General features: G+C 41.3%; 1 protein-coding gene across 2 annotated transcripts in view; it reads right to left on the reverse strand.

The window, feature by feature from the left end:
• Positions 1-13,575, reverse strand: part of CLPB (caseinolytic mitochondrial matrix peptidase chaperone subunit B) — a 180,875-nt gene that overhangs the window by 117,221 nt on the left and 50,079 nt on the right. For both annotated transcript variants that reach the window (XM_037840530.1, XM_037840531.1), the window contains exon 4: positions 9,366-9,469. In XM_037840530.1, the coding sequence (XP_037696458.1) occupies positions 9,366-9,469 (104 nt within the window). The remainder of the gene's footprint in view (positions 1-9,365; positions 9,470-13,575) is intronic.

The raw sequence follows: 13,575 nt of genomic DNA on the forward strand, positions 1-13,575 counted from the left end.
TGTGTGCAGTTTCACAATAGTGTGAAAAATAAAAAAAAAAAAAGGTGAGAAAAACTGTGTAAAAGTTTTCTATGTATGTGTAACAGTAGTGTATTGGCTATACATGCTTGTAAATGGGAATGTATGTCTGTTTCGTATGGTTATGAGTGTGTATATAAGTTATATGTGTCTGTATTCCAGATATATGAGACTGTGTATTCTTGTAAAAAGCAGAATAATTTTTCTGATATATTTTGGGCAAAAGCAAAAGGTCCATACTCAAAGTGCAAGTAAATGTTCCTATAAAAGGGTTTAAGGTTCACTAAAGCTGAATTAAACAAACTTAGAACAGTGAATGGTTCATATCTCTTCCCAGGTCTCCATTTGGTAATGCCAGGTTGCTATCTTAACATTAAGTCTAATAGGAATAAAGACACCACATATATTGTCAAATACTACACACCAAGGCTTGTCCTCCTCTCCCTGGAGAGTGGGTTTTTACTCATCTAACAGCAAAACTTGTGTGTATGTTCAAGGTATGCATATATGTGAATCACGTATATTCAAGCATCACTAAACTAGGTGTACTAAAAACTGAATTTTAATTTAGCATTTAAGAGTGGTAAGCCTTTTTGTGTTCATTAATCTTAGGTTATTGTAAATTATTGTTGTCCTTTAGTCTAATTGTTCTAGCCTGAAATGTTGGTAAGTTCTTGCTGCTCTTCATGCACATGACTTCAGGAGTGTCTGTACCTAAAGCAGGTATTAGCAGTTTTACACTAGGGGAGTCATTAGAGGGGTGCAAGCCATGTGTAATTTAGTACTTAGGCAATTACAAGGTGTAGGCCTTTGGTTTTTGGTTTGCCTTTCCCCAGGAGGACTGGAGAGCTCCCCTCCCTAGACACAAAAGATCTTTTTCTTAAGAATTATATACTGGCCTTGTCTTCTACTTTATCATCTCTCAGGCACCGTGGACTGCTGGCTCAGACCCTGCCTCTTGAATTTGCTGCCCATTGACATCAGCCTGGCAGCTGGGTTCTGATCCAGTCGTGGAAAGAATCCAAACTTCAACCGATCTGGGAAGGACCCTATCAAGTCTTGCTGACAACTAAGACGGCAGTCCGAACGGCAGAAAGAGGCTGGACTCATTACACACGAGTGAAGGGACCGGTGCCTGAACCAGACGATAAGTATCCAGCAACTCAACCTGAATCCTGGAAAGTGACTCCTACCTCAGATCCCCTAAGGATCACTTTAAATAGGCAACAGTTAAAGGAACATATTAGAAGGGAGAAAGGGCTGGATTAAACCCTATGTTTGCATTGTGCTCTGTGTATAGCTTAATGATGAAATTGCTTATGCTGATCATAATGTTCTATATTCAAGGAGTAACAGGTTCTGCTAAGCTGGTTATAAGTGTAGTCAAAGGCTTAAAGTCTCAAACTGTACAATTTGATGTTTGTCAAGTAATGAGCTGTAAAAATCTAAAACGTCAGCAACAACTGAGAAAGGAATATAAGCATTTATGTAAGCAGACTGTTCAAATAGAAAGCAAGATTGTTGGGGGGCGAACATTTGAGAGTATAACTTATGAGACACCTAACCCCTGTTATCCTTGGAACACTGCTTGGTGGACCACACAGTATGAGGGATGGGTCTTAACCCAGGTTGGAGGAAAAACCATTAAGGGAAACTTGGCTGGAATTTAACTCTCCAGTACAAATTGACCCCAAGGTAATTAGAATACTTAAGGCCAAAGACTTAAAGCAAACCACAGAAATAGAGACAGGTTATGGAAATACAAATGCCTGGGTAGAATGGGGCAAACATACCACCCAGAGTCTAAACAGCAGTAACTGTTTGCTTGTGCAACCAAACAACCCACTGTTCAGATTATGCCCTTCCCCTTGGGGATGAAAAAGCATGAAAGGGAGTTTAAATGTATAACACTCCTCTTTCAAAATGCTACTCCTGGTGAAAGTTGTAGTACGTTGTCCTCCCTTTTCCCTCCAGTCCAGGAGGGAAGTGTCAAAGCCATACCAGCGTCTCACCTTGGTCCCGGAAACCACTCTGCCTGTCTCTCCAGATGGGAAGAAGGGCTCCAGAATCTTGGTACCATGGCTTTGTGTACACAGGTGTGGAATGTGAGCAAGGATAGTACTGGCAACTTCTCCAGCCTAACTATATCCTGAGCAGACCTCTGGTGGTACTGTGGGAAGGGCATCCTCTGGCCAACACTACCTGAAAGGTGGGGAGGAACCTGTGCTCTGGTTCAATTGGCTATCTCATTTACCCTGGCATTTGAAAGTAATAAAGTACCAACCCAAGGCAAAGTAGAAAAGAAAAATGTACAAAGTGTACCTAGTTCCTTCAATAAAAAAATGTTTGTAGATAGTATAGGGGTTCCCCAGAAAGTTCCTAATGAGTTTAAAGCTAGAAATCAATTAGCTGCAGAATTTAAATCATCCTTATTCTGGTGGGTCACCATCAATAAAAATGTCAATCATCAGCTAAAATTTATCAACTATACCAGGAATGTCATTAAAAAAAATAGCAGAACAGTTAGATGCCACTAGCCGAATGGCATGGGAGAACAGAATGGCCCTAGACATAATGCTAGCTGAAAAAGGAGGCATCTGTGCTATAGTTGGGGGAAATTGTCGCACATTCATCCCCAATAATACTGCACCTAATGGAACTATCACCAAAGCCCTACAAGGCTTAACAGCCTTATTTCAGAAACTAGAAAAGAATTCTAGCATTAACAACCCACTCATAGAATGGTTGGAAAATTGGTTTGAGAAATGGAAAGGAATTGCAACATCTATTTTAATTTTCCTTATCATTCCAGCCAAAATGTTTATAACAGCTGGGTGCTACATAATCCCGTGTGCTCAAAGGCTAGTTCAAAAAGCCATCAAAACCACTAGAATCAAAAATAAGAAAGATCCCTATGATGAGGAATGTAAAAAAAGCCCTTAGCAAATTTGAGAATCTAAAATGTGAAAACTAAAAGTGTTTAAAAAAAAAGAGGAGGGAATCTGTAAGAAAGGAATAAGTTTCGTTTTCACATAGAGACAGCATGGAATAAGGGAAATGGAGGCAAAACCAGTTTAAACAAGCCCCAGACAAAGAGAAGAGAGAATCTGCCTGATGTAAAGAGACATGAGGTAGTATCAGAGGCGGGAACTCACAGCAAAAAAATAAAAATTTGGGGGGGGGCATTGGCTAATCAGTTCAAAATCTCAATAATGAGCTAGTTGGCTCTCTGGGATTGGCTGTACAAATTAAAATCTCAAAAGATGAATTAGTTAGTGTTCTCGGATAGGCTGTAACCTCTGTAGTACCCAGTCAATGGGGAAACAGGGGAGGGACTTGCGAATTAGGAGTAGGAGATTTAAACATCGCCATTCTCTTCCTCTGGCGCGCCAGCCTTCCGCGTGTTTGGCTGGACGCCCCATCTTGCAAGATCGTAAATAAATTCTTTTCTCCTCCAGAACCGAGAGAGCGTTTATTCCCTTACAGGTACCACTTTATTTCCGACACTAAGGAGCAATGCTCATATGTAATATAGGAAAAGGGTTTCCCTAGCAATAGGGCAACTCATGACAAAGTCTCAGTGAGGAAGGCAGAGATGTTTCTTTCCTCCCTAAGCTGCTTCTGTTCTGAGCAGGCAGAACAGATACAAAGCTTCTCTGAGGGAGAACAACTTGACTTCTCTGATACCTTCTAGCTCCTTGCCTGGATCCTCTTTCCTCCTCATACCTTACGTGCTGGTAATCCTGAGTGAGGAACATGTCCTCAGCTTGTGCCTCCAACCCCCCATTTAAAATCCTTTCTTTGGGCAATTTCAGTCACATCCATTGTTTTAACTATCAAGCAAATGCTAGTGACTTCTAAATACCTATCTCCTGCCAGACTTCTTTGAGCTCCAGATCCACATATCCAACTGTTCACCCAAATCAGAAATGAGGCTCTCACCACGGATGCCTCCTTATCCATCAATTCCCACATTCCACTAAGTACTCAACTTCCTCCAAATATTTTTCTAACATTTGTTTCCTCCATTCCCAAAGCTCATCTTCAGGAATTCCCAAAATTACAAGTGCATTTTGGGGGAGGGGACTTTAGCTTCTTATGAGAGTCTCAAAAGAATACATTACCCTCCAAAATGTCAAGAAACATTGCTAATCTCTTCCCTCCTAACTCATCCTCCAACTGGCTGGAATGGTCCATTTAAAATGCAAATACGAATTCAGCATTCCCCTGCTTACGATCCTTTAATGGCCTTCAGGATATGGTATGTACTTCCTAGAATTGCCTTACAAGATCCTTTCCTGTGTAATCCTGCTTACCTCACTATTCTTAACTTCTTGTTACTCTCCTCAACACTGTGGCAGATGATTCCATCCGCTGTCCTCCTACCCCTCCATGTTTCTTTAAGTGTTGTTCCTTCTGCCTGGAAGGTCCATCCTTGTTAGCCTGCCTTGCAATCTTCAATTTAACCCTAAGATCCAATTCAAAGTCAGTTACCTGGTGAAACTTCCCAGACACCACAGTGCTCCGAGGCAGAGTCCATCACTCTCATTTTAGTGCTACCTACATCCTTTGTACATGCACCTTTGCATCCATTTCTGTGTTCTGTGATTCCTTGTTCACAGGTATGTCTTCCTACTTGACTGGGAGCACTGTGAGGGCCTAGACTATTGTTCTAGTTTGCTAATGCTGCCATTATTATGCAAAATACCAGAAACAGATCAGCTTTTATAAAGGGGATTTATTAGGTTACAAATAACCTAAGTTCTAAGACTATAAAAGACTGAGGCATCGACAAGAGGATACCTTCACTGAAGGAAGGCCAATGGCGTCCGGAACACCTCTATCAGGTGGGAAGGCATATGGCTGGCTGTGTCTCTTAGCTTCTCTCAGCTCTTTGCTTGGTTCTCCTGGGGTGTTTCTCTCTAAGTATCTGGGGGTCCTCTCTTAGCTTCTCTGGGGCAAACTCTGGGCTTCATCTCTTAGCTTAGGATCTCCAAACATCCTTCTGTCTGCATCTCCAAGCGTCAACAAGTGTCAGCGCCGTGTTGACTCCTGAATTCTCGTAAGTACTCCAGTGAACCAATCAAGACACACACTGAATGGGCAGGGTCTACACCTCCATGGAAATGACCTAAATCAAAGGTCTCACCCACAGTTGGGTGAATCACATCTCCATGGAAACACTCAATCAAAAGGTTCCACCCTAATCAAAAGACTAATAAGTCTGCCCCGACAAGATTGCATTAAAGAACATGGCTTTTCTGGGGGACATAATATATCCAAACCAGCACAACTATCTAGACTATGTATATTCATTTTTATATTCCCAACATCTGGCAAGGTGACTGACACTCAGGAAATGCATGTTGAAGTATAAATAAATGGAACTAATAAGCAATTATAACCACAGAGAACTTCAGAATTCACAAGTCATATATTTTATCTCTTGATCGTCACAACAATACTGATAAGGTCTAAGGAGGGCTTGCCAAGGTAACCTTCCATCAGTACTGAGCACAGGCTAAGGCCCATAGAAATATCTATTAAAAACTGAGTGAACTTGATGGACTTTGACACTGACTTTATGCTCCAAATTAAAGGGCTGTCCAACTCTCTGAGCCTATGACTTTCTTGTGAATTTGCCTAGACACACTCTGGGCAAGGGGAGTTTCATGCCCCTCATGTTCTACTCTACCCTCCTCGTATACCCCAACACATCATATAACTGCCCATGAAAAAGTCAAGTCAATCCAATCCAAAGAAAGGAGAACTACAGCACTCTTGTTTCTATCTACTTCATCAATAAGGATGACCCAGAGCTGGGTCCAATGCCTTGTATACAGTGGCACTCAATAAATAATGGTTGAATGGATGAAAGAAAAAGGAAAGTAAAGCATAGTTAAGAAGGAGCTAAAGGCTTAGACTGATAAGGAGAGAGGAGAGCCCTGAGATGCTTCTAAAGGAGTGTCACTCTCCAGGCCCCCAAGTCAGAAAGGAGAGCACACATGAACTTGGAGAGCAGAGCACATTCAAAGTGATACACCAAGGATAATAAGATAAACTGCCAGAAAACTGTGACAGGCAAAGGAAATCTGAAATTTAAAATTCTAGAATATATTTTCCTAAATGGTTCTTAAACACTTAAGCACTTTCTAGGTACCAGTATGGGTTCTCACAGGACAAGACATGAACATGCCAGAATAACTGAATTTCCTTTTTGGAAAGGATTACTGGGTGAGAAAATCAGACAAATGCTAGACACATTTTGATTTTAGCAAGAAATCTGAGAAAATCTCTTACAATTTTGTGGACAAGATGGAGAAATAGAGGTTGGAAAAGAACAAAATTCCAACACTGGTTTAACAAAAATATCCTGTGAATATTGAATAATGCAAATAAATTGTCCTGAAGGTCAATCTCTGGTTATGTGCTCCAGAATTCTATACTTAATAATGTCCTAATGAACATTTAATCAGACTAGCACACAAAGTACATGATGGCAAAGATCCTACTGGTCTAACTCACTAGCACGTTGAACGGTACATGTACACAGGACTGGGATCAGTAAACATTTACTGAATAAATAAATGAATCTACAGAAAGTCTTTGCACTAAATTTGTAGATGATATAAAATAAGAAGAGAAACTATTTTTGAGGATATCATAGCCTTTCCCAATATCTATTTATTATTTGGAATATAGGCTGGCTGGCATAAGAGTCAAAAAGGATTCAGAGGAGGCTAAAAAAAAAAAAAAAAAAAGGAGAGAGAGAGAGAGAAGGAGGGGGAGAGGGAGAGAAGGAAGAAAGAGAAGACAATAATACAAAAAAAAAAGAAAGAGAGATCTAGAAAAGGTGTTGGCATACTATAGCCTATGGGCCAGACCCAGCCTGTTGCCTGTTTTTTCAAATAAAGTTTTATTAGAACACAGTCACAGACATCCATTTATGTTTTGTTTATGACCGCTTTTACACTACAATGACAGAGTTGAGTAACCATGACAGAGACCATCTGGCCCACAAAGCTTAGGATATTTACTATCTGGCTCTTTCCAGAAAACATGCTGACCACTGATCAAGAATGTTGAATATGACCATCAACCTGGAGGGAACCATTAGAATACAAAGCTATAAAACTTGAATGCAGATATGGTCTGCACTGGGAGAAGCATAAAGGGCAAATCAAGAGACATATGCTCTGTTCTGGAAGTTATATTTCGGAAATGACCCTGAGAAAGTATAGTCTATCAAGAGGATGGGATGAGAACAGAATGAAAATAACACCATTAGAAAATCAATTGAAAGAACTAAAAGAGAAGGGAATAAGGAAATGGTCACTGTGTTAAAATAGTTGAACTATGGGGCAAAGGAGGGTGGCATGCTCCGTATGGGTCCCAAGTTCATGCAAATCAAATGTAAGACAGAGTTCAAGAAGGCAGACTTCTGAAAAAAACCCAGCATTTTTAAACAATTGGAGCTAAGAGTGAAATAGGCTTCCTTAGGAGGTACTGATTTGCCCACCCATGCAAAGAAAAGGTGGATGCTGTAGCATGGATTCCTACCCATGGGGGTGGTGACTGGTGTGACAGAAGTCTGAGATTCTTCCAACTCTGAGATCCAGTGAAATAAAAAATGTTCACTAAGCCCTGCTGGCATTCTTGGAGCAGAAGAAAAGGCACCCAAATAATTCCTTCCCTCCTCTTTGACTCTGTCCTCTAAGCAAATGCTCCTCCTGACATTTTGGTGAGAGCACCTAAACAGAGTAGAAAGTTGAGGTGGTGATGCTATGTTTAAGTGAGGAGAGGACAGTTCATAAGCTGAGTCTCCACATCAGGCTGCAAATTTAGGGCAAGTTGGTACTCAAGAAATTCTTCTGTGTTTGAAACATAAGATGAACACAATTCCTCCAGCCTCAGTGGCGAATCCAAGGAGCCATAGGCTATGGCCTGCACATGCAAGGAACTGTCAGATGAGTAGGAGAGAAAAAGACATATGAGCAGATGAGAGTTCAAATAACTATATAAGAGGCCAAGATTTAGAGAACATTCAAAAGAGCAGCTGAGGGAGCCTGCAATTATTGCCAAGTATAAGGAAGGCATTGTGGAGGATCTAGCCATAGCAATGGAGCCTTGACAAAAGGACCAGCAGTGGAAAGGCAGGGGGAAGGCAACTTCACACTTCACCTGGGCAGCAATTCCCTGATGCTCCTGGACACTACCCTCATGTGGCTGATTTGAGAAACTTTCTCCCAAGCATAGTCACAACACCTCTACACTGGGGCTACCACACCCCAGCTGTCAGTCTGGCAGCCTCAATGACAGCTCTGAGGGCTGAGTGCACTGTTCCCCTCAGATGAACCTCCCTCTAGGTCAATTTCCGGACCTGCAGGCAGTCACAGCAATGCTGTCTGTCTTCCTGGCATTACTGCCAACCCTTAAGCAGCCACTGCTCAGAAGCCATATTGCTGGGAATCTGAGGGAATCTCAGTCTCTGTGAGTGATCCAGGATAATGGGCAGGCAGTGGGGACAGTTTGGACAAGCAAAAGCTCAAATGCAAAATACTCATTTCTGTCCATATTCTTGCCTCTACTTTCAAAAAACTGCTCACGAAAGGCAACATGGATTGACTTGACCAGGTATCCTCCAGCAGACGTAAGACTGAGCCCTGGTATAGGTGTGTACCACCTCTTTCTACTGCAGAACTCCAGACACCCACACAACATCCTGGAACAGGCACTGATGACTATTCCGTTTATAAAGTATAGACATCAAGGCACAGAAAGGGTCGACTACTTGTTCTGGATCAAACAGTAAGAGGAAGGGCCAGCTCAGAGATAGGACTGTAATTTACATACAGAAGCAGCAACAACAACAACAAAAAGCCAGCAATCATAGCAGTGCTGAGGGACTTTCTGGGGCTGAGGAAACCAGTGAGGCTGTTCTCTAGTTCTGGGGCAGGGTAGGGCAAGGTAAGCCTGCAGGAAGTGGAAGAGGAATGAATCCACATTCCAAGCAGCTGCCTTAATTATTTTATTGAAACCTGCTAAATGGCCCACTATTTGAGGCTCCACTGGCTGAGATGCCTTTGGGAGAATACCAGTTGAAATCAATGTCTCCCCTGCTTCCCATGGATCATAAAATCAGACCTTTATTCAATTCCCCAAGTCTTCTGAAGTGACATACATTATAGAACAAGAAGGCATCGTGAAGGGCATCGGTCCCAAGCCCTCTGGGTTATACATGAGCTCCCAGAAGACAAGAGACTTTCCCTCAGAGTTGGCACAGAGCAAGGCTACCTGAAAGTCATAGTGAGGAGAGCTCCCAGAGTAGCAGGGTAGCCCATGTTTACCTTCCAAAGAATGGATTCCCTGTTCCTTGGCGGTCTTGTAAACACTGCTGAAATCATCTCCAAGGTTTGGGTCAGCCCCAGCAGCAAGCAAGACCTGCACCACACTGCAAGAAATCAGAAAGGCAGATATGTCAAAGGCAGTGAAGGTAAGGAAGCTGAGACCCAGACTGTGAAGCATGTTTGGGCTGGATCTACCTCTGCTTATGTGCGTGGTACAGTGGAAAGAACATGGACTCTGAGAGTGTAAAAGACAAAATAGGAAAGCTGGCTCTGAAACTTACTAGCTGAGGGGCTCTGGACAAATTACTTAACCTCTCAAAAGCTCAGTTTCCACTATAAAATACAAGCTATTTATACAGGAATTATTCATAAAATGCCTACTATATCCTAGTCACTGTTCTAGGTGCTGGGGTCTGTGTCGTCATGGAACTTTCAGTCTGCTGGGAAGGACAACAATTAAGCACAAAATTACAGCAAAATGTGATGAAGGTTATGATGAGAGAAGTACTGTGAGCAGGGAGAGAACAAAGGAGGGGACCAGGGAAGAGCTCCCAGAGGAAGGAGTATTTAAGGTATTTAAGACTTGAAGGTTGAGTAGCCTGAGCGGGAATGAAGTGGGAGGACCCAATGGATTTGTAATCCTGGAGGCAAACAAGCACCGTGCTTTATCAGAAAGAAGTTGGAATAGAGAATGTAAGGGGAAGAACAGAGGAAGATGAGGCAAACCCCTGAAGGGTTTAAAGGGGAAGTGACCTGATTGGATATGTCTCTCCTCCCCATTACAAAAGATGTTATGTGCTTTTTAAAAAATTCAAACCAGATAGAAATACATTAAATTAAAAAATTAAAGTCTCCCTTTATATGCATCTCCTTAATCTAAAATCCAAGAGTAAGTACTATTTATAGTTTGGTTAAAGTGTTTCCTCCCAGACCTTCACAATTAGAAAATCATCACTCCAGCAGCTGTGTGGGAATGGACCTGAGGGAGTAAGGCCAGAGAGAGGCTGGGCCATCCACAGGGTCGTTCTGAGGTTAAATTACATGAGTTTATAAGGCACCAAGCTCAGTGTTTGACCTAGTAAGTACTCCATATATGTTAGCTACCCTTGTTTTTCTTCTGTCTCTTATGTAATGTTCTGCTAATGTTTCCTTTTTTCTCTAATTAAAAAAAAGACTTATATTCATAGTTGAAAATTCAGGAAAATCAAATAATCAAAGAGAAGAAAATGTTTTAGTATGTATAACAACCTTCTAGTTCTTTCAATGAATATATGCATTTTTTATTTACAAAAATGGGATCATATGTAAACTCTTCCTTCTCTCCACACACATGCACACACACATTTCCACATATTAATTATTCACCGCCAACACTATTTTTAATGGCTGTACAGTATTTCACTATTAGAGTATTTCATACTTTATTTAAACCAATCTCCTACTGTAAAACAATTAATTGTTTTTAATATTTCAATATTATAAATAGAATATCCCTGATTATTTTCTTTGGATAAATTCCTAGATGATAAAGTTCTAGGTCAAAAAGTATAAGCAGTTTTAAGGGTTTTGATAAATATTATTAAAGTGCCTTTTAGAAAAACTGTACCAATTTTTATTTTCACTAGTAAATTATGAAGTATGAGAGTAACTGGTGGGCCTTCTCTTCACCAAAATGGGGTGTTTATTTTTCTTTTTCAGAATATGTTAATCTGGTAAACAGTAAATAGTATCACACTGCTGTTTCAACATGCATTTCTCTGATTATGTGAGGTTGAACATTTTTTACATTTAAGGCAGTTGTATTTCTCTTTTCATGAATCTCTTATTCATGCCCTTTGCCCACTTTTCTTTTAGTATGTTTTATCTTTTGTTACTTCAATCAAAACTGTTAATGCTTTTGAAGGCATAAATGGCAAGCATTCAAGATAATTACTCTACCATAACTATTAAAAATCAAACTAAATTTTTAGTTTTTCTCCTCTTTGCTAGTTTTTCAATATCTATAACCAGCAGTGTTGATGGTTTCCCTGCACCACCTGGTTAGATGATCGTAACATTCAACAGGCAGAGTACCTGGTACAATTATTTGCTGAATGGATGAATGAATTCCAGTAACTTCCACGCACACATACAATCCTTATAGGTAAGTCAAAGAACCAGATTCCATCTCCCATGTAGCTGGGGTTCTTCTACATTTGATCTAACATAGCTGGGTGAGTCGCCTGTGTCTACTCACCCTAGCTAAAAGGATTTTAAAAAGTACCTTTCACAGGTAATTTATCCAGGATATGAATTAACATCTCAAAGATCTATGAGATGTGGCTCTGAACAGCTAAAATCCATGTCCAAAATTCATATATTTAATTCACAGCGGAATCTTTCAGGTTTTCACTTGGAGAGTCCTCCTTTTCCCAGAAGATTAAAAGCCAAGAGGGTAAAAAAAAAAAAAAAAAAAAAAAGGCTGTTACTGATAGGCACACTGACTGAAGGCAGTGAGAAACAATATATGAAGAGAGGTAGTATAGTACAGAGGTTAGGAACACTGGCTCTAAAATCTGGGATAATCCTAGCACCAAAATGAATAATGACAGTAATGGATTATAACCCATTGCTTAAAATAAGATTCCACGAGTCCATATAGAAAATAAATTAATAAGTGAATGGGGGTGAGGGTGGGGAGGGAAAGCCCTTCCTTACTGAAGAATGACATCTAATAAATGTAGAAGGAATGATGAAATAAGAAAAATCACCATTCTGCTACCTCACAGAAATTACTGGGGATAATAAAAGTGGCTCTTATGGCTGTGTTAATAATAATGCTTAGAACGGTACCTAACACATAATAAGTGCTCAACAAATGTTAGTTATTATTACAGTGTCCCTGACTCTGTGGTTGGGCTAGGGGGAAGTCAAAAGAAGTATGAACTATGACACTTAAATTGGGAAGATCACATGGCATTTATAACAAGCACAGAGAGACCTGCGTTCAAACCAAAGCTCTACCATTTTCTGACTATGTGGTGATCTTGGATGAGTTACTCACCCCTGAGTCTCTATTCCTCATGGAATAATGAGAATAACGATGCCTATGCTTTGCAGGTTTTAAGTATGTAAAACTCCACAGTGTCTAGCACACAGAAGGAGCATCACAAATACATTTTTTGACCCCTTTCCCTCTGGCCATATAATCTTGGTGATATCATAATATGAACCTGGGCCTTGGTGGGCACCAGCTCTATCCTTCACCACTGCCAGGACTCATATGGCACAACCTTATATCAAGAAGGCAGCTTTTCTATATTCTGCCCAAGTCACTTGTTTTAAAATCCAAGTGTGAGGGTTTGTCGATCTAAACTCAAAAGGACAATAATGTGGTTAATCCTCAGCTGCTGTGTCCAATCACCACTCAATCATCCTACCTCCTATGGCAGGCTGTCCCTTCAGGCAGCTAGTGTCTCTAACTCTGCTACCTTGGCCTCTCCAGGTTCGTGAGTATTGATTCGATCTGTCCAATTTGCAGTCTGCAAGACGTGTCCAAGCAACCAAGTATGCTGCCCTTGGCCAAGGGTCTGGCAGGATGGGGAGAGCAGAGTGACTAGATTCGATCCTGGGACTGCTAACCCAATCACAGGGAACGGGCAATTCACAAACTTGGAGGCTAAAAAGGGTGAGCATCCAAGCTAACGACTCATCCCTGCAACCTCAGAGAAGATTCCTTTCATTTTTAATAAAACTCAAAAGGCAGCCGCCCCACAGTGGGGTATAGCTAGGACTAGAGGAACCATGGCTGCTCAGTGGCCAACAGTGGCATCAAACACCTCACAAGATAGCGAGTAGGCTTTTGGTCCCTGAGCTACCACACACTTATAAAGCATCTAATCCAGAGATCCAGAGGGGTCAGGCCATTCTTGGAGAAGCTAACCCAGACCAGGCTAGAGGGCTAGATGAGTGTGGTTAACTACTAGCTTTGAGGACCCAAAGGACCTTGCTGGAACTGTTGGCTGCAGGGGCAGAACAGGTTAGGAGGCTAGCCAGGTCAGAGAAAGCTAAGGCAAGGCTGGCGAGGACCAGGCTCAGCTGTAGGCCAGGCCTAGGGAATGACAAGAAGCCTGTAGTCAATACTGAACCAAGGGCCAGAGACCAGGCAGCAAATGGAAGTCAAAGGTATACGTGAGACAGAAAGTCTAAAGCCACATCAGAGGTCAGGGAT

This window comes from Choloepus didactylus, chromosome 6 (genome assembly GCF_015220235.1).
Source record: "Choloepus didactylus isolate mChoDid1 chromosome 6, mChoDid1.pri, whole genome shotgun sequence".
In the NCBI taxonomy this organism is placed as follows: domain Eukaryota; kingdom Metazoa; phylum Chordata; class Mammalia; order Pilosa; family Megalonychidae; genus Choloepus; species Choloepus didactylus.